This window comes from Balaenoptera ricei, chromosome 15 (genome assembly GCF_028023285.1).
Source record: "Balaenoptera ricei isolate mBalRic1 chromosome 15, mBalRic1.hap2, whole genome shotgun sequence".
NCBI lineage: Eukaryota > Metazoa > Chordata > Mammalia > Artiodactyla > Balaenopteridae > Balaenoptera > Balaenoptera ricei.
This window is the reverse complement of record NC_082653.1, coordinates 84,441,123-84,468,429: the sequence shown is the minus strand read 5'-3', so window position 1 is coordinate 84,468,429 and position 27,307 is coordinate 84,441,123. Positions and strand designations below refer to the sequence as shown.

The 27,307-nt window shown below is 43.1% G+C and overlaps 1 protein-coding gene across 2 annotated transcripts; it reads right to left on the bottom strand.

Annotated features, from left to right (window-relative positions):
- Positions 1–177: 177 nt before the first annotated feature.
- CCZ1 (CCZ1 homolog, vacuolar protein trafficking and biogenesis associated) lies at positions 178–27,307 on the bottom strand. Of its 2 annotated transcripts, XM_059897329.1 has the most exons (15): positions 27,117–27,307; positions 26,032–26,129; positions 25,847–25,940; positions 25,489–25,566; positions 25,034–25,081; positions 24,367–24,450; positions 23,137–23,312; positions 18,637–18,718; positions 16,296–16,357; positions 15,880–15,991; positions 9,207–9,240; positions 8,439–8,556; positions 1,950–2,108; positions 1,538–1,665; positions 178–523 (listed from the first exon to the last, which is right to left on the bottom strand). In XM_059897329.1, exons 1-15 carry the CDS (start codon positions 27,228–27,230, stop codon positions 468–470), a joined length of 1,443 nt encoding a protein of 480 aa, XP_059753312.1. In that variant the 5' UTR covers positions 27,231–27,307; the 3' UTR covers positions 178–467. The 2 variants fall into 2 exon arrangements, with proteins under 2 accessions (XP_059753312.1, XP_059753313.1); XM_059897330.1 differs by lacking the exon at positions 25,489–25,566.

Sequence of the window (27,307 nt, the reverse complement as noted above, 5' to 3'; positions counted from 1 at the left end):
CCAGCAATTACTTTGGGCAAATGCCTCACAGTTTACCACTTCAGGCCTAGGGACCGGGGAAGGAATCCCAACTCTGAGCACCTTTAGCTGCTAGAATATTCCTGAGGATGAACCAGGGACCCATGGCTGGTGTGGTCTACAAACAAGCAACCAGAGAGACTCAATGCAAGACCAGAATTTTAAAAACTTTAACAATTTATTAGTCTTATTTTCCAGTAAAATAGTCACATAATGTCAAAAGAATGGAATGAAAGAGATGTAGCTGACTACCTTTAATTCCACATAAATATTTAAAATCTAAAAACCTCAGGGGATCATCAGGCTGAGTAGAAATTTGATTCTTCAAAGCAAGTATTGCTTTACTATTGTCATTAATCCAGTCAATAATATGACCAATAACCTGCAATGGTAAACAAAATGCTTGCTGAGCTGTTTTTTTAAAAGATGTTTTGGTGAGCCCTTGTCAGTCAATCCAAGAAGAATATGTTACTGAACTGCGTCGCACAAAGCTTCTTGACCTCTTCTGCAAAAAGAAGAGAAAACGGTAAGGTACAGAAATTCTCACTGGAAAGGTTATATAATATATATCAGTACCTTAAATTCCCTGGAGTAAAGTTGGTCATAAATAAACGTCTGCATTAATTTCGACCTTAAATCTCAGAAGCCTTGATAAATGTTAAGCTCAAACCCAAAGTGTCTAAGACACCCGCAGGTTGGGGGGTGAGGAGCACAACTTCTAAAATCTTGAGGAATCTGATTCAAAAACACAGAAACTCTAGCTGCAACCCTGAATTGTGGGTCAGGAGCTCCAACAGTGGCGTCATTATCTGGACTTTACTCAATTCCCGTTTTAAATGAGGTGTGTAGGGGCTTCCCTGGTGGCGCAGTGGTTAAGAATCCGCCTGCCAATGCAGGGGACACGGGTTCAAGCCCTGGTCCAGCAAGATCCCACATGCCGCGGAGCAATTAAGCCCACGCGCCACAACTACTGAGCCTGTGCTCTAGAGCCCGCGAGCCACAAATACTGAGCCCGCATGCCACAACTACTGAAGCCCGTGCGCCTAGGACCTGTGCTCCGCAACAAGAGTAGCCACTCCAATGAGAAGCCCGCGCACGGCAACAAAGAGTAGCCCCCACTCGCCACAACTAGAGAAAGCCCGCGTGCAGCAACAAGACCCAACACAGCCAAAAATAAATAAATAAATAAATGAGGCATGTATTCACTGAGGTTGTTTCTAATGCACAGACTATTAATACAAGTATTGGTATCAAGAGAAAAGTGTAATACACCCCAGAAGATGTCTGCAGAAGAAACCTCACACCTGATTGTCCTTACAGTTGACACTTGGGGTGCACCGCCCCACTGTCCCACTCCCGAATAGACCAAATGATGATTTCTTTTAAGCAACAGGGGCATCTGCTTAAAATCTCAACAGTCATGATTTGTCCTATTTAGCATGCTCCTTAGTACACTGAAAAGATAGTTTTTAAATATCAGTAGCATTAAAATTCTGCTCAAATACCAAACCCTATTTACCATTTACTTCAATGAGGTTTGCATTTTTTTGATTCAAAATAACATACAGCTCCCGCTGGTCAGACTTTTTCCCAACAACCCAATAATCACTCATTGCTTTCACGATGATTTCTTCATCTTCATCCACTCTGTAAGAAAAGAGTTTCAAAACGCGATTGTTTATTTTATATACATAGCTGGATTGTGAAAAACATTCTAAAACAAGAAACAGGAAACTTGAGCCATTTGAAAAGTTCAGGGAGCCCCCTGTGAGTGACCAGCCCCTTCTGGGCTTAATGATGTTTGGAACTGGTGCCCAGGGAGGTGGTTGAGACCTCTGAAGGGGCCTGGGGTCACTCGGTTTTTGAAGATGATTCCTTTAATGTCTCTTATTAGAAAGTGGACGTCTAATTGGTGAGGTGGTTAGAATTACCTTGTAAAATCACTGTTGATGTCACCCAGAATCTTCATTAAATCTGGATGAACAGATGTAAGTGACACACTGGGTGTTTTCCTCATGTGAATTGTACTTTTTTCTGCTAAATTCATATGGTTGAAGTAGATAAACTTAAACTGGGGTTCTTTTTCAGACCTGTGAAAACATGTTATTGAGGTGGTAACATTCTGAAAGAACAATTACCCAAATATACAACTACACTGTAAAAACTCTAAATGTGTAATGGCTAAGGTGGTATTTTCAATGGCTGGGCCTTCAAATCAAGAACCTCAGTTAAGACGTAACATTCAGCAGTAACTTATTTGGTATCCGTGAGGTATTCAAAATGACTGAATTTCCCAGCAAGCTCAAGTATGTACTTTTAAAACCCCAAATATTTTAACCATTATGTGATGATTTTTTTTTCAAGTACAGTGTTTTATAAATGGCAGTCACTCAGTTATTTGTTCACTTAAAAAACAAAAAACAAAGTAAATCAAGGCAGGTCATTTATCTTCCAGTGAAGGGATCAGCAAACTATGGCTCTAGGACCAAACCAGGCCCTGTTTTTCTAAAGGAAGTTTTACTGGGACACCCATATGCCTATGTATTGTCTACAGCTGATCTCGCGCTTAAAGGATAGTTGAGTACTTGGAACATACACAGCCCACAGAGCCTAAAGTACTTACTATTTGGCCCTTTGCAGAAAAAGGTTGCTGACCCCCGTACATCTCATTTATCCCGCAGCTGCATGTATGTAAACGGCCACAGAACGGAAGCTTAGCTCTGTGAGTAACAAAGCTTCCATCATCCTACTCAGAGATCATTCTAAAACGTATGAACCTCCTCTGAAGTATTTAACTGGGATTTACCCCTTTATTATTCTGGATGACTGGGCAATGCTACTTCGCTGTCTCCCGGCTCAGAGTCTGAGACCCCTCGGGGAGCCACCCTGATGGCTGGGCCACGCGGCTCTCAGGGCCTCCCCTCCCTCACCTCTCGCTGTGCCTTAAATTCACAATCGGGGGTCTGGGTGAGAGCCTGGACAGCCCTGCCACTGGGGGCCAGAAGCCTTCTCTGCTTACCGCAGGCGGAGCAGCCAGGCGCTGGGGGGCTGAGCGTGCCGGAAATCCGACCTCCGGGGAAGTGGGTTACTACTGTAATACTCTACCTCTAGGCAGAGGAAGAATGTGGACGATTTAGTTCCCAGGAAAATGAAAACAGAATTCTTATAAAACCAGAATTTGTTTTTAGTAGGCCCCTAAATCTAAGAAAAGCAAGTATAACTACAAGAAAAATTGTCTGGAAAGATGAAAATTTTAAAAGAAGTTTGGAAAGAGTTGTAAATTTAGTTGTTTGGACAGACTAACTTCTATGACCTTCGATCAGGCTTAAAGTTCTGGTTATTTGTCTAACACTCTGTGTGGCGTTCCTCTTTCTCTCATTTATAACATGTACAACACTCTTCTAAGAAGATCGGAATTCTTCCCTTTGTAACCCCACATGGACATTCACATGAGAGATGTTATTTAGGTAGTTAGGACAGGGGCAAATGTGGCCTCTTTCCACTCCACCCACCATGAAGGATGATGTAAAAACGAAAATAGAAAAAAAGTTAACTTGCAATGTACTGTTTTTTTTTTTTTTTAAAAGCTCAACTGTTTGTTTTTTTTTTTTTTTTTAATATTTGTTTTTATTTATTTATTTTATGGCTGTGCTGGGTCTTCGCTTCTGTGCGAGGGCTCTCTCTAGTTGCGGCAAGTGGGGGCCACTCTTCATCGCGGTGCGCAGGCCTCTCACTATCGCGGCCTCTCTTGTTGCGGAGCACAGGCTCCAGACGCGCAGGCTCAGCAGTTGTGGCTCACGGGCCCAGTTGCTCCGCGGCATGTGGGATCTTCCCAGACCAGGGCCCGAACCCGTATCCCCTGCATTGGCAGGCAGACTCTCAACCACTGCGCCACCAGGGAAGCCCAATGTACTGTTAATAAAAGAAAACAAGATCTGCTCACATTAAAAATAGTGGGGATTCCCTGGTGGCGCAGTAGTTAAGAATCCGCCTGCCAGTGCAGGGGACACGGGTTCCAGCCCTGGTCCAGGAAGATCCCACATGCCGCACAGCAACTAAGCCCGTGTGCCACAACTACTGAGCCTGTGCTCTAGAGCCCGTGAGCCACAACTACTAAGCTCGCATGCCTAGAGCCCATGCTCTGCAACAAGAGAAGCCACCGCAATGAGAAGCCCGTGCACCGCAACGAAGAGTAGCCCCCACTCGCCGCAGCTAGAGAAAGCCCACACGCAGCAGCAAAGACCCAACGCAGCCAAAAACATTAATTTAAAAAATAAAAATAAAAATAAAAAAAGAAAAGATAACAAGATTGCTCACATTAAAAATAGCAGGGCTTCCCTGGTGGCACAGTGGTTAAGAATCCGCCTGCCAACGCAGGGGACACGGGTTCGAGCCCTGGTCTGGGAAGATCCCACATGCCGCGGAGCAACTAAGCCCGTGAGCCACAACTACTGAGCCTGCGCCTAGAGCCCATGAGCCACAACTACTGAGCCCACGTGCCACAACTACTGAAGCCCGTGCGCCTGGAGCCCGTGCTCCACAAGAGAAGCCACCGTGATGAGAAGCCTGCGCAACGCAACGAAGACCCCACGCAGCCAAAAATAAAATAAATTTATATTAAAAAAAAGAGGTCACAGGGATATCTCCCATGAGTAAAGAGCATCAATTTCACTGAGATGCCAGAGACTTAAGTGTTTAAGGACCAGTTATGTGAAAACCTTTCCAAACTTCCAAAGCCTACCTGGAAAGGTTACTGTGAGCTGTGAACCAGGGGAGGAAATGACCGGCTGTTCAGTGCGCACCTAACTGCTCGCAGAGTTTCGCCTGTGGACTTGGGCAGCTGGCTGGGAGCAGGGACCAGCTGTGGTTTTCATTTGTTCTGGGCTGTGTTCCAGAGAGCTGAAGGTTGCCAGATAGATGATTTCTAGCTGAATACGGCTACTGGACATTCCTCACTTATCAGACCAAACTTAAGGCAAAGAAGACTTCCTCCATCCCGCTCCGCCATTAGACACCACTGACCACAGCCGGGGCCAGGTCTTCCCATCTCGCTTTCCTCCTGCTCCTGCCCGTGTCCAATCCCGGGTCTGCTCATAACCGACCTGTACTGTTAATGGTTACACCCCTCACTTGTGGTAGGAATCCCAGCGCACTCAGCCTCCCAGGCAACTGGGTTACTTTACACATTTATTCAAGAAGACTGATAAAAAAGGATTATAAAAAAAAATTGCTCACGGGACAGAGGTTCCGTTTCTAATAACTTTCTACATCCTCCTCCTCCTTCCTGCCTTTTCAGATTTAATATTAGAATTGGCTGGTGAATAGGGGTGTGTGAAAGAAACAAAAACTAAAGTCTCAGATTCAGAAAACTATCGATTTGGGGGAAAATTTTAAGTTACAGCCCTCCTGCAAGCCCTTAAAAATTCTAGGTGAATTAGAGATTTACCACAGAAAATAAAGCCAGGAATGTACCAGAGATAAAAATGGGACATTTTTACAATATTGGGGTGGAAAGCTCCAAGTGTGCCACTAAAGAGAAATCCAAAGGCAATGATTAACAAAACTGACTGAATATAAAGGAGAGAGGATGCAACATGACTAAAGGGTATTACATTAGGAGTAATACCTAACGTAAAAGTAATACCAGATGTATTGTAAAAGTAATGCCTGATGTAAAAGAAAAAAGACAAAGCACTTCAATGGAAAGAGCCGGAGGACGGGGACAACTTGTGGAGGAGACAGAAATGCCCATGAACAGACGAGGAGATGCCCAACCTCAGTGTCCCTGTCAAAGTGCGAGAGCACGGAGAACGGGAGCTGGTGGCACCGGCGGGAGGGGAAGATGGCCCCACCCTCGCGGGAGCCGAGCCACGCGGTAAATGTGCATTTCCTTTGCCCCAGAGCTCAATCCTAGGGATTTCTCTTGAGGAGATAATTAGGTGTTTAAGTACCAGACTGTTCAATACAGAACTGTTTGTAATACTAATAGCCATAACCAGCCCTAACCATTAAATGGGAGAACGATTAAGCAAATAGGACACACTTTTCCTATTAAATACTATGAAGCCATTAAAAAGAATGAGGTAGGTCTGTATTTATTGGTTTAAACTGATGCTCATACCGTATATTTATTTACTTATTTATTTAAAGCTACAGATTTACAGCATGATATATTTTCAAAAGTCCATGTGTAAAAAATACCATGTGTGTATGTCACCGTGTTTATATGTGTGTACAAGTCCAGAAAGACAGAAGCCAAATAAGATTTCCAATATTTCTATTTTGGAATTGTTTAAAAATTGAGGACATAAATTACTCTCAAAAAAAGAAAAATAATAGAATTTTAAGTTCTGGAGAAGAAAAATACTGAGGTGGCCCACAAAGGAATAGAAACCAATCACCAAACAAACCTACTTCACACCATTCTTTAAAGGGCTGACCTCAATTTCATAAGGAACGTTAAGAGCTGCAGTTTATAAATCTGGACTCAACGCTGAACACTGGCGCACAGCCCCGTGGGCACTTTCTAGCGGGGGCTGCAGCTGAGACAGCAGAGGTCCCGGAGCTGGCCTCTGGGATCAGGACGGCTGGCTAACATAGCCCCCTCCGCCCCCCAACAATGCCCCTGACATGCTGCTGGCTGGGGTCTTTCCTCCCTCAGGGCTGCCTCTAATTTCTCTGGGATATGACTTATGGAGGTCCCAGGACTGGCATGTAAAATGGCTTGATTTGCATCAGAAGGATTTCTGGAAGAAAACTACATTATCTTTTGTACTCAAAAGCTTTTATCTTTAGTCAGTTGATGGTTACGGTTTGGCAATCAAAGCTCCTCATATATAAAACATCTCAGATGCATCGAGAACCATCTTCAGGTCATGGTTTCAAAGATAAGAACAACTACGTTCCTAGAATTCCTGTTATTGGGCACACCCCTAAATTGTGTGGCACTTATTTCACCATCACGTTTGCCAGGTACCCTATCCTCCAGGGGCTAATGGTACTGTTCAGTGATTCTCCTAACAGTCAAGAAATTGTCCGTTAGACAGGAATTGACAGATCTGTGCCCAAACATACATGGCAAAATGCCGATGGAAGAATCTAAGTGGGGGTATATGTGTATCCACTGTACAATTTTTTCAACCTATGTTTGAAAATTTTCATAATAAAATATCGGAGAGAAAACTGCTAATGATAGGTTAATTAATATCCAAGGCCATCTCCTTTCTTCTGTACAATCCCAAAGAGGGTTAACCTGATTTGTAAAATAAAAGGTACCAGACAGCAAGTTTACCTCTGGATATTTGTCAATGAGTTACTTGATATTCATCATATCTGCCGAAAGCACGGGCAGAGCAGTTAAAATGTCCAGTCATCTCCCAAGGGTTTGGGGATGCAGGTAAGTACACTTAATCATTCTCCACTCATAACTTGCATGATCCAACACAGATTTAAGTCACATGCTTCCTTCAAAATTGAAAATCTGTCAGGTTCATGGTCAAAAAGTTAGATTAAACAGCACTGTCAAGATGTAAGCTGGTCAGGCACTTGCATTCCTTGGCTGTATCTTTTCTAAAACTAAGTAAGCTGTCAGCAGTAAAAATCCACTTGCAGATACAAAACCTACCCGTGCTTTCACCTGGAGGCCGTGTGGGACCTCTCTGTGGGCTGGTGCTTATGTAAGACCACATACATACAACATATGATCACTACAAGCACAAGCTTATATATAAATTCACAGCATTTTAGTAACTTCTCAAACACGTGGGAAGCCCATATAAAGAAGCCTTTTATTACTTAAAGTACTTTCCATCTACACACTTTACCTTTACAGTCATTCGACTTTGCACTGAGAAGAGAGTAGAAAGAGGTTCACTGACTTTTCAGGGTGTTTTTAGAACCAAGGTGAGTTTAACCTCGAGTCTCCTGATACTCAGCCTAGAGGCTTTCAAGATGCCAGACTCAGCACCAACGCCTACTGGCTTACGTCACAGGCAACCTCACCAGGAACATTTCTGCACAAGAGGCAAAGTACTTTCCATCTATGCAAAGCAAAACCCTGCTGATTACCTCTGCCAGTGTGGATTTCACAACCTGGGCAGGTCATGTGGGATGTGAGGTGAACTCACAAGGCCAAGACCACAGGCAGAGCTAGCACACCTAACCCCACATGTTCACACCACCATTGCGGAGGGCTGAGGGGACGCATTAAGAGAAGACCCGGCTCCGACCGTCATTGTGGGGCAGAAAAACTCAGGAACAGCTCCCCAGGAAGCTTTGCAGACAGGACCAAACAGCACATTTGTTCTCTGGATTCAGAGTTTATATGAACCTTAACACCATCCATGTTCTAAGCAAAAACCACCCTTATTCTTCCAAAGCCAGTTAAATGCTTGAAAGCAAACGCAAAGCAAAGTACAAACCCAGATATTCTTTTGTTGATGTTAAACTGCTCACAAATGTCAGAGGCCAGCACTGTGAGCTGGGGCCCGACAATGCTGTCCAGTCTTCGGCAAAAGTCCAACGTAGGCTGGATAGAGGCTAACAAGTAATTCAAGAAACACCAGTGAGTGTCAGGACACTGTGTTAAAAAGGTCAATTTTCATTTTACCATCTTAACAACAATATTCAAATGAAAACGGTACTGATCTGGGAAATAAAACAATTAAATGATCAGATCCCCCTCCCCTCCCAAATAGAAGAGAAACAGAGGAGCCAGAATTAGTTATATTTAAGATGAAAAAGAGGCAAAGACCTATCTCACTGTGAATGTTGACTGAAGCACTCCCTGCGGGGTAGTAAATTGACTGCCTACCCCCAGCAGACCTAGGAAGGTCAAATATTTATTTAACAAACACTACACAGCACTCACAGGCCAGGCACTGTTGGCGCTTTACAAATATTCCCTCATTTAATCCTAAAGCCCCCTTTGAGATGGGTACTCCCGTAATCGTTTCAGGGGCAGGAAGGCACAGAAAGGTGCCCAGGTCCTACTGCTAGGAAGCAGGAAAGCTGGGACTTCAACGATATTAGAAATAGCTGGTTAAGATGGCAGAGGCCCCAGATGGAGGCTTAATACAGCCTCCCTGTTGCTACGACAACTTGTTTATCATATAGGAACAGACCACAGCAAAGTGTAAAGAGAAAAGGCTCAGCTAATCAGGTGAAATCAGATACAGGTGTGTACCTACCGTCAATCATAAAGCACACAGCTGCACTCATGGCCTGCGGGAGGAGGGGAGAAAAGAAACCAAAGATTAGAAAATGGTACAAAAAAAGACTTAAATAATCAAATGCAGTGGCCTTGTTTAAATCTTTATTTAAATATATCAACTTTATAAAGACTTTTTTAGTCAACTGGAGAAATCTGGATAGGGGCTGGATAATAGATGGTATTAAGGAAGTTATTAACGTTATTTTGGTCCAGTGTGATAATGGCAGGGTGGTGATATTAAAACTGAGGTCCTTATTAGTTAGAGACGCAAAATGAACTATTTATAAGGGAAATGAGATGATTTAAAATGCTCTAACAAAAATCCAGAACATGGGGCTTCCCTGGTGGTGCAGTGGTTAAGAATCCACCTGCCAATGCAGGGGACACGGGTTCCAGCCCTGGTCCGGGAAGATCCCACATGTCGCGGAGCAACTAAGCCCGTGCACCACAACTACTGAGCTTGCGCTCTACAGCCTGCGAGCCACGACGACTGAGCCCGTGTTCCACAACTACCGCCCTCGCACCTAGAGCCCGTGTTCCACAACAAGCGAAGCCACCGCAATGAGAAGCCCGCGCATCGCAATGAAGAGTAGCCCCCGCTCACCGCAACTAGAGAAAGCCCGCGCGCAGCAACGAAGACCCAATGCAGCCAAAAATAAATAAATAAAATAAATAAATTTATTAAAAAAACCCAAAACACCAGAACATGTAGAGAAGAGAGATGAAACATTAGCATGTTATTAATTAAGCTGTGTGATAGGTACCTGGGTATCCATTATTCTAATCTATTTTTGTGAATGTTTGATAATCTCCATTAACACAACTTAAAAAAAAACAGCAAATTAATGTCACCTCATCTCACTTTTTATTATAGCAAATACTGCAGTTATGACATGAGTAACAGGAACCTACAGCAAGCCAGATCATAAATAAATAGCCCTAAATATATAAATTTATCAAAGCAATGTATAGTGTTAGAAACAAGGTCAAACAGAACATATAGGCTTATGATGAAAATGCAAAGGACTTCCTTCTCTGAGGCCTGTTCGCCCGGCAACCACTGTTAACGTTCTAGATAACATGGTCAACACCACTGTCGCCTTTGGCCGTCATGAGGGATGAGGCCCCTCTCCAGCCGCTCCCCCCACCCCCAGAGCTTACAGACCCTCTAGTTCCTCCACTGGATGGTCACCTTACAGCCTCAAATGGCTCACTTCTCACGCCACCAGTCACAGGCACAAGCTCCTGAACTGCCACTTCTGAACGAGAATATTAACATTGCCCCTGTCCCTGCACCTCTCCCCACTTCTGCCTCTCAACCTCTATCAGCTGTTAACTTTATTTTTAAGTGGCCAAAGTTAATAACATTTATGCTATTTTGCAACCGAATCATAATTATTATTTGCCCATAAACAGGGTGCAAACTGGGAGACTTACAGGCCAGTTCCATCCAATATAGGCGTTTCTTTGTGTTTAAAGTAATTTTGACTCAGATGCCAACTGGTTTTCTACCAGAATTCCGATATCCAGCCTCTCCTAAAGCGTCAAGAGATCTGGGACCGCTGGCTCTTCACTCTGGTCACTACCTGGCAGACCTGCACAACGGCTGGTCTCCTTGGGACACGAACTCTGTGTGTCACAGGGTCCTGAAGTCTGATCCAGCTTGCTTCCCTTATGTCTGCGCCTCAGGCATTTGCACAACTGATCCCTTACAGGTTGATTTTTTTTTAAAAAAGTGCCTGGGGTGGGATGGGGAGGGTGGGAGGGAGGGAGATGCAAGAGGGAAGAGATATGGGAACATATTGTATATGTATAACTGATTCACTTTGTTATAAAGCAGAAGCTAACACACCATTGTAAGGCAATTATACTTCAATAAAGATGTTTAAAAAAAAAAAGTGCCTTTTCAAGTCTCTATTTAAAAAGTTGAAGAATTTCAAATATATTAAAAATGTACACAGAATGGTACATGTGAACCCCACTGACCATCGTTTTCTCAGTCACTGTCACCTCGTGGACAATCCTGCCCCATTCACCGCCCCGGTCCACATATTAATGCTCCCTCCCCAGTGAAACACCATCACTGGAGAAAAATATAAAAAACAATCACTTAAATTTCCAGAGGAAAATTGTCCTAACGGCAGACAGCAAATGGAGGAATGGTTATAAAAGACAATCTACTACATCTTAGTATTACAGTCTCCCAGCTTTATAGCTGTAAACACATGTATTAAAAAGAAGAAAGATCTCAAATCAATAATGTAAACTTCCATCTTAAGACCTTGGAAAAAAAGAGCAAACTAAACCCAAAGCAAGCAGAAGGAAGGAAATAACAATGATTAGAGCAGAAATAAGTTGAAATAGCAGAAATAAGTTGAAATAGAGAACAGAAAGACAGAAGAGGAAAAAACGAAATCAAAAGATGATTCTCTGAAAAGATCAACAAAACTGAAAAATCTTTAGCTAACCTGTCTAGACCAAGGAAAAAAGAGAGAAGACTCAAATTACTAAAATCAGGAATGAAAGGAGACATCATTACTGACTTTAAAGGAAGAGAAAGATTATAAGGCTATAATATTATGAAAAATTATACACCAACTTGAATAACTTAAAATGGACAAATCCCTAGAAAGATACAAACCACTGAAACTAACTCAAAGAGAAGTAGAAAATCAGAAAAGATCTATAATAAGCAGAGACTAATTAACAATTTAAACACTACCCACAAAGAAAAGCCCAGATGTAGATGGCTTCAATGTAACCAAACATTTGAAGAAGAATTCACACCAATCCTTCACAAAGTCTTCCAAAAAACAGGGTGTTAACCCTGATACCAAAACCAGACAAAGACTTCAAAAGGACCCCTGAACTAGCAGTTGGTGTGAGAAGTGAAGGTGATCTTGGGCACCCTTGAACTTTGCTTTACCATAAGCCATTGAATTGTGCACTTAAAATGGATGAATACACGCTGTGTGAACTGTATCTCAGTAAAGCTGTTTTAAAAAAAGACACAGGGACTTCCCTGGTGGCGCAGTGGTTAAGAATCCGCCTGCCAATGCAGGGGACACAGGTTAGAGCCCTGGTCCGGGAAGATCCCACGTGCCATGAAGCAACTAAGCCTGTGTGCCACAACTACTGAGCCTGCGCTCTAGAGCCCGCGAGCCACAACTAGTGAAGCCCACGCGCCTAGAGCACGTGCTCCGCAACAAGAGAAGCCACCGCAGTGAGAAGCCTTTGCACTACAATGAAGAGCCCTGCTCGCCACAACTAGAGAAAGCCCGCGTGCAGCAATGAAGACCCGATGCAGCCAAAAATAAATAAATAAATAAATAAATTTATTTAAAAAAAAAAAAGACACGAACTCTTAATGTAACTGAAATGCCATCATTACACCTAAAATTACATCTATGGTTGACTCTAAAAATGAAAATCCAATACACAACACAGCAAGCCAGGTTCGTGTTTCCTTCATTAAGGGATCAAAGTCATTACCCCTGAGTCATTCAAAGGAGAATGAGTTTAGCCTGACATAAAAATGGACATTTCCCCTCCAATTACTGCTCTAAATTATGCCTTATTTTAGTTTGGCTCATTTTCAGACCACACCTTTTTGTATACTTTCCCTACAATTCCCTCCTCCCTCCCCACTCCTTATCACATCACATACTGAATCAAATCTTTTTTTTTTAACTTTTTTTTTTTTTTTTAATTTTATTTTCTGGCCGTGCCATGCAGCATGTGGGATTCTAGCTCCCCAACCAGGGATCGAACCCGTGTCCCCTGTATTGGAAGCACGCATCTCAACCACTGGACTGCCAGATAAGTCCCTGAGTCAAAGCTCTTAGTCATACTACCTTATGAATGAAGCCTCTTTTCATTATGGGGCCCCTGCCCCTAATACAGAGCCAGCCCCCCACCCCTCTGGTCCACTGTGGAAGCATCTCAGGTGAGAAGTCCCTCAGCAGACCTGAGGAGTGCTGTCATCTCAAGCCTTCCTTTCACTGTTCTCATGGGTAAGATCCACTGTTCTGGATTCCAAGGTGTTTTTTTTTTTTTTTTTTAAATTATTTATTTATTTGTTTGTTTTATTTTTGGCTGTGTTGGGTCTTCGTTTCTGTGCGAGGGCTTTCTCTGGTTGTGGCAAGCGGGGGCCACTCTTCATTGCGATGTGCGGGCCTCTCACTATCGCAGCCTCTCTTGTTGCGGAGCACAGGCTCCAGACGCGCAGGCTCAGTAATTGTGGCTCACGGGCCTAGTTGCTCCGCGGCATGTGGGATCTTCCCAGACCAGGGCTCGAACCCGTGTCCCCTGCATCAGCAGGCAGACTCTCAACGACTGCGCCACCAGGGAAGCCCCCCAAGGTGTTTTGTTTCTTGGTTTCCTGACTTGTTCTACTGAGATACAACCTCATGCAACATCCTAAGAAAGGATGCACAGGGAGCCTTTTGAGACTTTTCATGTTTAATCTCTCTCTCTTCTATCTCAGCCACCATTCTACACCAAAAATCATTTCCTCTCAGAACTCGAAAGTCTTTCTTCCATTGTCACCTGACATCTAGTGCTGGTAAGGAAACTGCTAATCTCAGCTTTATCTTTTATAGGTGACCTGGTTTTCCTTCTGGAAGCTTTGAGGATCTTCTCTACACTTCTGAAATTGCCCACTGTTGTGTGCAGGCATGGGTCATTTACACTTACTGTGCTAGACACTCAGTTGGGCCTTTCAACCTGGAAAACGTGTTCTTCTTCAGCTACACATTTCTTCATAAGACCACTTTACTAATTTCCTCTCCTCCACTTTGTTAATTAGATGTTGAAATTCCTCTCTCTCATCTTTCTGCTCATATTTTATCGTTGGTCATTTTATCTTACATTCGGGGACAGGCCAACATCTTTAACACTTCTAATAAATTTCTGAAGTCAACAATTACATTTTCAGGGGGAGGGGAGATGAGGGGTTATTGCTTGGTGGGTTGGGAATTTCTCTTTGGGGTGAAGAAAGGTTTTGGAAACAGTGCTGATGGTTGCACAACATACTGAATGTACACTGAATTGTACACTTAAAAATGGTTAAAATGACAAATTTTATGTTATACATATCTTACCATAATAAAAATTTTTTTAATTATATTTTCAATTAACCTAAGCTTAACATAACCCCGAATCTCTGTCGTCCTATTTCATTTTTATAGATACAACTTCTCTAGTCTTCGTGGATGTTAATTTTTAAAAGTTCTCTTCTGATCCCAGAATCATTCTTGCATCTCTCAGGACCCACAGTTTTGGTTTCCCAGTCACACTTCCGGATGAGGGAACCGAAAGGCTGACGGCGTGAAGAGGCCTGGCCTGGAGCTGAGGGCAGCAGGTGCCGACATCCACGTGAGCCGCTCCAGCTTTCCCCAGGTCATTACTTCCTTTCAGAAGCTCCTCAGTTTGCATCCAGGGGTAGATGCTCAGCTGTCTGTGTTGAGCATGGGGAACAGGTGGCTGGCTGGCTTACATCCAACACTTCACTCACTACCCTTCTTGCCAAGCCCACTGCCCACTCCTGACTCCTTGGGTCACTGCCTGCCTCCAAGCCGGAGCTGCTCAGGCCCCTCGGGGCGGGCGGGCTCCCGCCTCAGCGCACCCTGTCCTCCACTCACATTCCAGGCTGCAGCTTCCTCACTCTCCGCTGCCAAACACATCTTTCCATCTTCCCGGAAGTTACAGGATCCCCCTCATCCTCTGATTTCACCTCCTTCCTGTGCACTTACCGCATCACCTCTAAGCCTTTATGAACTAAAATGTAACTGCACTCTCAGGCAGGAAAGAAGAAAAACAACACAGGCTCAGCCTTCTTTCTTGAACCAAAAACTGCTTTTAAAAAACCCAACCTGGGACTTCCCTGGTGGCACAGTGGTTAAGAATCCGCCTGCCAATGCAGGGGACACAGGTTCGAGCCCTGGTCCGGGAAGATCCCACAGGCCGTGGAGCAACTAGGCCCGTGTGCCACAACTACTGAGCCTGTGCTCTAGAGCCCCTGAGCCACAACTACTGAGCCCGTGTGCCACAACTACTGAAGCCTGAGCCCATGCTCCACAACGAGAAGCCACCGCAATGAGAAGCCCACGCACCGCAACGAAGAGTAGCCCCTGCTCGCCGCAACTAGAGAAAGCTTGCGTGCAGCAACAAAGACCCAACACAGCCAAAAATAAGTAAATAAATAAATTTATAAAAAAACCCCAACCTAACATAAATATACATCCTTACAAGATAATATCCTGACAGAAACTCAGACTATCCTTATGGAATTAGCAAGTCCTCAGCTTTCAAATCAGAGCGAAGGCAGAATCCACTGGAGTGTGGGCAGGCATCGAACAACAGGCAACACGGGCCTTGACGGCCTCTGATCTGTCCACATGCAGGACTTGAAACATGTGAGTCACAGCCTCAGACAGTGACTCTTGCTAATCACAGAACTACTGTTTAATGGGGACTGAAAGTAACCCTCTTACTCCAGAAAGCACCCATTTTGAGTTTTACAATAATCAGAACTTGCGACACCTGTTCCAAGAAACACATACGAGGTCTGCCCACCGACTAGTGTACCCGTGCAAGAAAGATTTACTTTAGTATCAATCTGTAACCCTGGAGAGAAAGACCACGGTTACCTTATAAACAATTAAATGCAGAGCTTCATAAGTGTCATCTGTATTTACAAAAATTTTGGGGAATCTGCATTTTGCTTCTGGATCATTAAGGTTCAAGGGTCCAGTGAGAAATCTGAAAAGGAAGCACAGAGATGACTTGATTCAATTAGGCAGATTATAAACAGGAATATATAAACAGTGCATTCCTATAAGGGTGTTAGTTAATATATGGCCTTTTTGGGAAGCTAGACATTACTTAGAAAACACCAGATCAGAATATAAAAAAGTAATCGTTTTAATTCATTGGAAACAAAAGAATTTCCTTTGTTGATTATTGTCAATAAAGTAGCACAAAGGTAATTCAGTGTTCATGATTTTATCTTTACCAAAAACGATAATAAAATCCAATACTGTCTATCAAAGGACAGAAGTCCTACCTTCCATAGTGTTGAAGATTTCCGGGCATTTCTGCCCTTATTGGAGAATCCCTTCCCGCCAACTGTAAACAAATTTAATGTTGACAAGTGACTTATTAGATTTCCTATATTCAAAGCTTTGAAAAACAGCATTTACTAGTTGGCTCCATGCCATTTTTCTATATCAATTTTCCATATTCCTCCCCACCAAAAAAAAGGGAGGGGGGATTACAGGGGTACAGAAAGAACTCACTGGTTTTAAACAGAACTATCATAACTTCACTGTGCCCTAAATTCCACATACTGATTTAGTTCCTTTTACAGCAATAATTGAAATCTCCCATGTGTTTAATACGTGCTAGGCAATGACATAAATCACGTAATTTCATCTCATATCGCCCCTATGGGGAATGCCGTCTTCCTATTTTCTAGAAATGGAAACAAGTTTGAAGAAGTTCACCAACACACCTAGCCCCTGAGTGGAGGGGCCAGGCATCAAACCCAAGCCTGTGTGACCTGAAAGTCCCTGCCTTCAGCCATGACATGGTGCCTCCTCATAGATCTATATTTGTAGCCCATTCCTGGTTTCTTCTGCTGAAGATACACTACTTCAATATGCATAGGAAATGAAAAAAAATTCCAAATCTAATAGTCACATTAGCTAACACGTATTATTCCTCTAAAACTTTTTGATGTTCTTCTAGTCTATATAAAATTCTAGCATGTAACTGAAAATGAAAGACTGAAAAACAGTGAATCCAACAGTGAAAATGCACAGCTAAGTCTCACGCGTGCAGCCTGTACCGAGAGAAGTCCTCACACATCCGTGTCCTCACTGCCACTTCATACATTCCCATTTTATAAGCCCGGCTCTTTAGACATATAATAACGCACCAATGGAGTGTTCTGCTGTTACAACAGCACCGTCCACCATGGGAAAGCCTCCTGAAGGATCCTTCTGAGGGTGTGGTTGGAAGCAGGTGCTTTAGCATTAGGCAGACCCCAAGATCAAGTCCTGGCTCCGTCACTTACTAGCTGGGTGACACGGGGTTAAATCATGTAAGCCCCCCAAGCCTGGGTCTCCTATCTGTAAGATGGAGATAAGGTACCCGGCTTTCAGGATGGCTGTCAGGATGTCATGAGATAATGCGAGTTTGCTGGGCACTTACACCGTGTCTGGCGTGTGGTACACACTCCAGAAACGTTAGCCACTGTATTCAAACTACCCAGAAAGGAGCAAAGTGCAGGACCAGGTCCTTCTCAAAACCTTGAGATTTCTTATCAAAGAGACTTTTTTCCTGTTGTTTCAAGTCATGGCCTTAAAAAACAGAGCTAGGGAGAGGGTGCGTGTGCGCGCTCCTGGGTCAAAATGATAATGTTATGGGTTACGAACACTTTTCACTTCCAACCTAACTAAAGCTAAAAAAAGATACTTTGCGGAAAACACTGCAGTATTATTTACAGTTCTCTGCAGAAAACTGAGAAATTAAGTGCCAGAATGGAAAAGTCAGGCAGGAAGTATATAGTCAACTCAAAATCAGATCTCATGTTTGCACATGAAAAGACCACAGAATCAACCACTGTTTTGTCCAAGATCCCTGGCATTTTCAGAGTTCCCAGAACCCGACCTAAAAATCCAGTTTTTCCTCTACTCAATGAATTGCTCCCCTTAAAAACATAGCTTTGCAATTGCATTTGAATGTAACAAAATAAAGAAAAGCTGACATACGTGGTTTTCTGTGCTAAGTGACACACGCTAAATATATACAGTTGGCCTTCAGTATCTGAGGTTTCCACATCTGCAGATTCCACATTTGTGGATTCAACCAACCGCAGGTTGAAAATATTTGGGGCAAAAATTTCTTTTGAAAGTTCCAAAAAGCAAAACTTGAATTTTCTGCACACTGGCAACTATTTACACAGCATTTGCATTGTATTAGGGTTTATTTTTTCAATTTTATTAGGTATTATGATAATCTAGAGACAGTTCAAAGTATAAGGGAGGATGTGTGTAGGTTACATGCAAATACTATGCCGTTTTATATAAGGGACTTGAGCATATGTGTGTGGATTTGGGTATCTGGGGGGTCCTGGGAGCAAGCCCCCATGGATACCAACGGACAGCTGCATGACTAAACATCACACTAATAATGTAAAATATATGGATTAAATTAATTGAATGCAACACTCTTGAAAAAAAAAATGTAAAATATAGATCAGAACTGCCCCACCCACCAAGTTACTCCACCCCCAAATCTGTGTATGTGTGTGTGTGTGTGTGTGTGTGTGTATGTATATATATATGTCTGTCTATATATTTATCCATCTATCTATTTATCTAGAGATTAGTACCCCATCATACCTCAGGTTCGATATGCCTTGGAAATAGAGATGTGGTGAGGTATTTGTATAAAATTCTCATGTCATCTTGTTCTAATCCACTCCTGAAACATCAGAAAAGCACTGTGTTAAAAGTCTGGAATTGGTCTTCTGTCTTTCCATTGCTCTGTGATAAAAGTTCATCTCTCTCTCTCTTTTTTTTTTTTTTTTACATGATATCAAGAAGCCCTTTCCTTGATGGAAAGTTCAAGAATGGAATGAATTAAACTTGAGTCCAGCACTAGAACTCTACCCTGACCTGCTAAAGGCTACTACTACATAGTCCTGCATTTTATATGCCATTTGAAGTAAAAAGTCACAGCAGATTTGATTTGCCTTCCACGTGGGATTAGCCAGGGAGCGTTAGCAGCCGCGACACTCCCTTCGGGTAGCAGGTTTCTGCCCACGCTCTGGGTTACACGGGAGGGCCACTTTCTTTCACCCCGCATCCTGAACACACTGCTATGCTGGCTGTAGACGGGGAACTCAAAACGCTATGTCTCAGAAATGTATTTGGATTTTAATTCTCTCCATTCAGTGTAGGCAAAAAGTGGGAAGAGAAAGAAACTTTTGGGCACACCATCCAATCTGAAACGAGGCAAGAATAAGTGGCACCTGGGAAAGTGCTGAGAAACTAGCAGGTGTTGTTGGACTCTACCTGAAACCGGTTTTTCAGATAAGGATATAAACAGACAATGAGTCTGTATCTGGGTTTTTTTTTCTATTCAAGATAATTGAAAAAATCCTTGAGGAAGTCTAACTTGATATAAACCAAGCCTCTGCACCACATTCCAGGGGCTCTGTCTTCTTTCCCAGTGGAATCGCAGGTCATGTTAGAAGTCCGGCCTGGCTCAGCACAGAAACGCTGCCTGCTTCCCTGGACTCCTCCCGTTTGTCTTATCTCCTCCTCCTCCTACACCACCCTCTCCTCTCCCATTTTCAGAATGTCTGTCCACAGCTAAAACTCTAAAGGGGCCAAACACCCTGAAGCAGGTTTGAAGCTTCCTGCCAAGTAGAACGAAGTCCCGGGTCCAAAGGTGAGGCCAAAACAGAAACAGCTGAGAACTGTCAGCGCTTGGCCTGTGACAACACCAATTCTGCAAGTAACCTGCAGCTGACCGGGCAGATGGACCTTTCAAATCAAACACACAGAAGGTACCCAACTCTTTTCTTTTGCGGAGATAACTGAGGGCAGGGGAAAGAAAGAGAAAGACACAAAACAGGTTCTGGATGTTACTTTCCTTTCAAGACATAAATCCTGGTGGAGAGAGCTTGCTAATGGTAAGCAGCAGACAGTATGTAAAGAATCACGCTCTGCGCAATTTCTTCCAGAGCTGCGCTTCCGGAAACGGTAGCTACTGGGTACATCTGGCTACTGAACACCTGAAATGTGGCTGGTGGAAATGAGTGTAAAATACACACTGGACTTTTAGGATTGAACACAAAAAGAATAGCTCGTTAATAATTTTTTATAGTGTTTACATGTTGAAAAAATCTTTGAGATATATTGGGCTAAAAAATATACTGTTAAAATTGATTTCTCCAGTTTCTTTTTATTTTATTGTGGCTACTAGAAAACTTAAAATGATACTTGTGGCCTGCATTATATGCTTATTGGACAGCACTACTCCAGACCAGAGGACACTGAACAGAAAACACCCTATAAAAGGAAATGGAAGACATTTCTTAACTACTTACTATGTGCGCTGTGCTTAGGGCTTTGCATTTATTATTGCACTTAAGATTTAAGGCTAGGCATTAAGTAATTTGATGCTGGTTTTCTGGGTAGAAAATTTAAAAAGAAAATAAGTCGCAGCCAGCTGTTCAGAGCATGAAGCAGCAAGTAGGTGATTCCCATTCTGCCTATGGGGAGGCCTGCCCGGGGTTGTGGAATGTCCACTAGCTCCGACTGTAGCAACCCTCTTCCCAGTATCTGCCACCCCCATCCCTATTCCTGCTCCCCAACAAAAGTCAATGAAGTAATACTGTGTTATAATTATGCCGGATGTTACCATTGGAGAAAAGTTGTTACAACTGCATGTCAATCTTCAATAATGTCAAAATAAAAAGTAAAAACAAACAAAAAAACCCCCCAAAAACAAGAGTTCCTTTCTTAGCACAAGTAAACAAATAAAAGCAAACAAAACCCTGTACTGACAGGTCCACATGATTCAGGACTCTGTCACTGGCTCACGTCAAACAGGAAACAGCCTACTGGTGCTCAGAAGTACAGATGTTCTCAAAGTTTCTCAAATAGTCATTTGATATGAATGATTTAAAAAAAAAAAGAAAAATTATTCTTCTGCTCAACTGATTCATTTGTGTGCATGAGATGCTACTACTTTCTCAAGACTGATTTTTCTTTCTGTTTTAAATATCACTCTGCGCCTTGTTTTTACTTCAATGCTAAATGGACTTCACCTGTTTTGCTCTAAGACCTCCACACCTGCTCTGAGTGAAGCCTCAACTCCAGCGCTGTGAGCTGCGCACAGCCGTGGTCCGGGATCTGTGCACTCCTCCAGAGCCCGCCAACTCTGTTTCTGGTGGCGATGCCAAGTTATTCGAGAATCTCTTTCAGCGGGAGCGTTACCGAGAATGAAGTGGCCATCATTCGACAGAATCCTTCACGGTAGGATCAGTTTAGTCTATAATACAGACTATGTCACTGTCAAGTGTTGAATGTAAAATAATCTAGCCAAGATCAAAGAGTCTGGTCAACTCTGCTTAACTTAAGAAAGAGCTAAGGCATTTATTCATAAAAGCATTCACCCCTGAAAAAGGAAATCAATTCACTAAAAAGAAAGTCCTCTCAAAAAACAGGCCAAAAACTCTGGGCGAGACAGTCAACTGACACCCTCCTCCCAACAGAGGAGGGGCCACTGCTAAATCCTTTCACAGCCGCTGCTAAAACCAAATCCACGACTTAGACGCAACACGGTCCAAACGGAACTCTAAGGTATTTCCTACCATCTGCTTTGAGCTCACCGTCAACGCTCTCGGAGCACAAACAACGTGCCAGAAGATACAAACACAAAAACCGAGTGCACTTGAGCAGCTGCCGGAGGGCTTTCAGCTGGCGGCTCCCCGCGGACCTCAGCGGCTCACCACAGGCAGACCGGGCTCAGCTGCGCACAGACAGGCTGGCCCCCCGTCAGGTCTTCAGGGACCTCTCCCCGCGGTCTCAGGCACGTTCACACAGCTCCTCCGGAGTCCGTGTTCGGGAGTTGAAAGGTTTTAGTAACAGTTTGTTTGCTTCTTGAGTATCAGTGCTTTCATCAAAGAAATTATGTATTTGTCCCTGCTACAGGACGCAAACACAGTTTGATGACAGTGGGTTACTTCTTGGTTTTATAGCACTTATAACTTGTTGGATATTTTTAAAAAACTAGCTTCCTTAAAAGAAAGTATGAAAATTATGCGGCCTCCCTGGTGGCACAGTGGTTAAGAATCCGCCTGCCTATGCAGGGGACACGGGTTCCAGCCCTGGTCCGGGAAGATCTCACATGCCACGGAGCAATTAAGCCCGTGCGCCACAACTACTGAGGCTGTGCTCTACAACTACTGAGCCTGTGCTTTAGAGCCCACGAGCCACAACTACTGAGCCTGTGTGCTGCAACTACTGAAGCCCGCACACCTAAAGCCCGTGCTTCGCAACAAGAGATGCCACTGCAACGAGGAGCCCGCACTCACTCCAACTAGAGAAAGCCTGCGTGCAGCAATGAAGACCCAACACAGCCAAAAATAAAAATAAATAAAATAAATAAATTTATTTAAAAAAAAAGTATGAAAATTATGCTTTCCACATTTACCATACTGTTTCTTTGAAGATGTTTTTGGAAAAATACCAAAATAAAAATAGGATTCTTGGGATTTCCCTGGTGGCGCAGTGGTTAAGAATCTGCCTGCCAATGCAGGGGACACAGGTTCGAGCCCTGGTCCGGGAAGATGCCACATGCCGTGGAGCAACTAAGCCCGGGTGCCACAACTACTGAGCCTGCGCTCTAGAGCCCGCGAGCCACAACTACTGAGCCCGTGTGCCTAGAGCCCATTATCCGCAACAAGAGAAGCCACCGCAATGAGAAGCCTGTGCACTGAAATGAGTAGCCCCCACTCCGCAATGAGTAGCCCTGCTCGCCGGAACTAGAGAAAGCCTGCGCGCAGCAACAAAGATCCAATGCAGCCAAATATAAATAAATTAATCAATTAAAAAAAAATAGGATTCTTCAATCTAACATTTTCTCTATCTTCCGTGGAACCAGTTTTAAACTCCCCTGCTTGGTAATTTTAAACAAAATTACCCTAATTTTGGTTTAAACAATCACTGCCTTATTTTAACAATATCTAAAAAGATGCATCCTACCCCTCCACCCCCCACCAGCTATTACTTCCAGTTTGACAACATGATATCAACGCAGTCATTGCTATTTTTTATGATCCTAAAAGACTTTCTTCTTCTATACACCAAGCTGTAGGGTATACCTACCAGATGAGTTGATCATTATAGAGAAAGGCAGTGTACTTGACTATACTCAGGCTTTCTTCCATTCTATTAATAAAGGACTGGATTTTCAAGTAAGTCATTTTATCCAATGGGAAGAAGCTGATCCCGCCAAAAATGTCAAGTAGATCACATGACTGCAAATGCAACGTTTGCAAATACTGTAGGAAAAAAATAAGGCATAAAAGTTACTAATACTATACTGAAGATAGTACTCTGACAACTGAAAATAATTAGTCTTAATTTATGGTACAATTACATGCTAGCAAACAGCACACTGCCAAGACCAACACGGAGGTGAGCCACAGGGAACTGGATTTGAAATCAGTACCAATTTCAAAAAATTAAGTTCAAACATAAGTAGTGCTCATTCAGCATTGTGTTATCTCTCTTTGAAGCGTTTAAGTCTTCATATCAGTGCTCCTCAGATTAGACTGACCTCCACACATGATACCATCTTATACTAAAATCATGCTGGAAGGGCATACAGTCAGTGTTGATGGACAGAAAAGAAATGAAGACAAGAAGAGGAAGAGGGGACAGTCAGAGTGAATAATTATGGTCATTAAAGTGAAGAAACAAGAAAGAAAAGTACTTCATAAAAACAAAACAATTCAAAAATAGACATCAAAGGTAGTGGTGGGAGAAAGATAAATTGAGAGTCATTTCTCTAAGATAAACTGGATTTGACCAGGGGAAGGTCAAACATGCAAAATTTACATTGAAGGAGAATGGCAACTGTGTAGACACATTCACATCAGTTGGGAAAGAAAAATCACACTAATCACCACTAAGGGAAGAAAGTCTGTGTCACAGCCACAGACTTCACCTTGAGTCAATACAGATTATGCCTGTTTAGTGAACATAATCGATCTGTAAGGATGTGAGATTTTGCTAATTAACCGATCCACCACACAGGAAGTTTGCTTTTGAGTAAAGCCCACAGGGACAGACACAGGTGGGGCAAGATGAAGCCGAAAGACATCTCCAAGATGCTCTAAGGAGCCGTGTACAAATGTCAAGAAGCTCTGATCCAAGAGTGCAAATCTAATGAGTCTCCTCACTGGTCTGATCCTGTCACACTATGCCTGAGGCTCTTTGCCATTTCCAACTTCTAGGGTTTTTTTGTATGTGAGAAACAAACCTGTCTGTGTCTCTCTCTAACAGTCTGTTTGGACAACTACCAAGATTACAAATAAAATTCAAAATACTTACCCGATGGAAGAATTTCTCTAATCTTTCTTTTAGGAGCTTGACACCTCCATCTTCCATGGCTCTCAGAAATGTACCATTAAAAAGCTAATGGTGTAAAAGATTAAAAAAAAAAAGTCAATTTCTTATGTCCTTCAATTTCCCAATATAACAAGTTCTTCTTTTCCTTTTACATTAATTCTGCTAATTTCATCCCCCAGTTCCTTCTGAATATAGAAAATACTTACACGAGAAAGCCTGAGTTATAAGTCACAAAATACTGAAACACTGTTAAGTGATACTGTAAATTTTATAAAATCACCTAACTGTTTTAGGCATTTTTTTTTTAAACCTGAACTCACACCTAAGTTTCAGTTTATATAAATAATATCGCCAGACTTCTTCAATCATGCAAATACCTGCACTATGTACTTTCCGCAAGAACACAGACTCTATTGTTCACTAATGCAGATATACTCCTAGCACAAGTCTGCGAAGAGAGAAGGGCTCAGTACTGAGTAAGTGCACGCATAAACCTCAATACTGTTTCAAAGGCCCCATTATTTCCTCCCCCTAAAATGGACACATAGTCACCTTGCAGTCATGTAAAGAGTTAAGAATTATTTTAAGCATCCCATGTAAACTGGGGTAACTGGCTAGACTCTCAATTCAGAAAGCATGTCACGCTTACCTTGTACATGCTGTAGCACTGTTGGAGCACCGAACTATAAACCTTGTCCTACAAACAACACAAAGACATGGCACAGATCTTAATTTAAGGGAAAGCAAAAAGTCTTTGCATAGCAAAGGTACAGTGACTCTTGGCAAAGCAATACAACGCTCATAAACTTGGTCCTATAGTAGTTGTGTGCTGAAAATAAGAGGTATTTAAATTCAATTATGAACCAGTAAGCCTAATTTTTAGTAGGGCTTTAAACACAGATGATCAGTAGAAGGCATTCGTAAGAGACGGTACATATACATTTTTATAAGATTGTGCTAATGGAAACGATAAGCATAAAATTTTGCTGTGTGTACCCTGAGAAACTTCTGCAGAAGTGACATAGCTTAAATCTGAAAAAATAAGTCACTCAAGATACTAACAAATTTTTTTCTAAAAATATGAAATAGAAAATGACACATTACCAGCAACTCCTCCTCTTGGTATTCGACAACTGGTTTTCCGTCCTTACTTTGCTTTTCAATTATGGGATTCCTAACAACCTACAAAGTTTGATCAACTGAAATTACACAATGTATCAACTATATGTGTTTTAAATTTTCCCCTAAATTAAAAAACTTGGACATGTCCCAACCCAAAACTTCTTAAAAGAGCCCCAATAACAAATACACCAAACAGGAGTCTGATTTTTAAACTGCCGCCAACTTTATGGTAACTCTCTTCAGATGCAATGACTGGAGGACTTTCCTGAATTCCTAACGGTAAAGATCACCCATCACTTTATGATACAAATTCAAAAAGGTGTACTGTGTATGTAAATACCATGACCATCCAGAAATTTTCTTCTGGTTCGTTGAAGAACTGTCTGTTCTTCTGTGTATGTAAAGATTTTGCAGGTTTTGATGGACTAAAGGTCCTAAAAAGGTTAAAAGAATGTTAGGGACAATTCTCCAGCATAAGTTTTAAGAATTCACTGAACTCTGCAAAAGCACATTGAAAGGTATTACCTTGTAAACTGTACAATAGCTTCACATAATCCGACATTTCTAATTTTTTCATTCTTTTCTACTTCATTTGGATAGTAAAACAAAATTTTATTTTCCTCCTAAAGTATGAAGAAACAGAATCACAACATTGACATAAGCATTTTTTCCGTCTTAGCTGTTGAAAGTGCTACATTTACTGTCAATCTCTCACACCATACACCTTAGCTGGCAAAAACAAAAGCCCCTTTTTCAGAAAAACAAAAATTATCTTCTCCTCACGGTGTAAACAACGCCCACCTGCCTGAAAGGCAACTGTGATATTCAGTAAGTCACATGCCATCTGAAATAGCATTAGACAACTATTCTGAAAACTCAGTCTTTGGATTTCTTTCCTCATGCTAATTTGTAATACACCAACGCTTGTTAAGAAACAAGCGTGTGTGCAGGTGCACAGACTTACACCTCCCCACAAATTAAACCCAGCAGGTTCACAGGCATTTGGACTGACAGCCTTTAAAAGGACCGTGATTTCCTGCCAACACAACCTACCGCCGGACATCCGTTGAGAAAGTCACCGTCCCCACCTTAAAAAATAACCATTAAAAAAAACCCACCCGCCCCCATCCGATTTAATTTATTAATTTGGAAAAAAAAAACCTTTCCGAAGATCCCCCCAAGCCTGCATTTAAAGGACTACAGTCTCCCACTCTTGTTCCACGCTTCTAGGCGGGGACTTCTAGCAACAAAGACGTAAACTCAACTTTAATCACCCAGGATTGATGTAGAGAAGAGAGACTCCACCTGTGTGGAGTGATTAGCCTGACGAACCTTCACTCAATACACAGGCTTTGATCCAGGACCTAGAACAGACCCTGCCCGCGTTGTCTGGCCCCCGCCGTAGCCCCTGGCCCGGGCACACACCTGGCACAAAGCAGCCCGGTAAATGCCGCTCGACGAGGGCGGGGTGACAGGTGCTGCCCGGCTCCGGGAGGGCCGGGGCCGCCTCCCGGGCGCACCCCGCGGCTGCTCGGGCCCGACGCCGTACGACCGCCCCACGCCCTCCTCAGCCGCTTACGGACGCCAGCGCGCGGCCCCGCTCCGCTTACCTCTCCCTCGCGCGGCCCGAAGCGCGGGTTGTAGATGAAGAAGCTCAGTAGCGCCGGCGGGAACTGCTTCTCCTGGGCCGCCCCAGCTCCTGTGCCGGCCGCCGCTGCCGCCATCCCGGCCCGGCCCCCCAGCCTCGGGAGCCTCCCTCCGCCCGCCCAAAGACAGCTGCCGCGAGGAGACCGCACTTCCG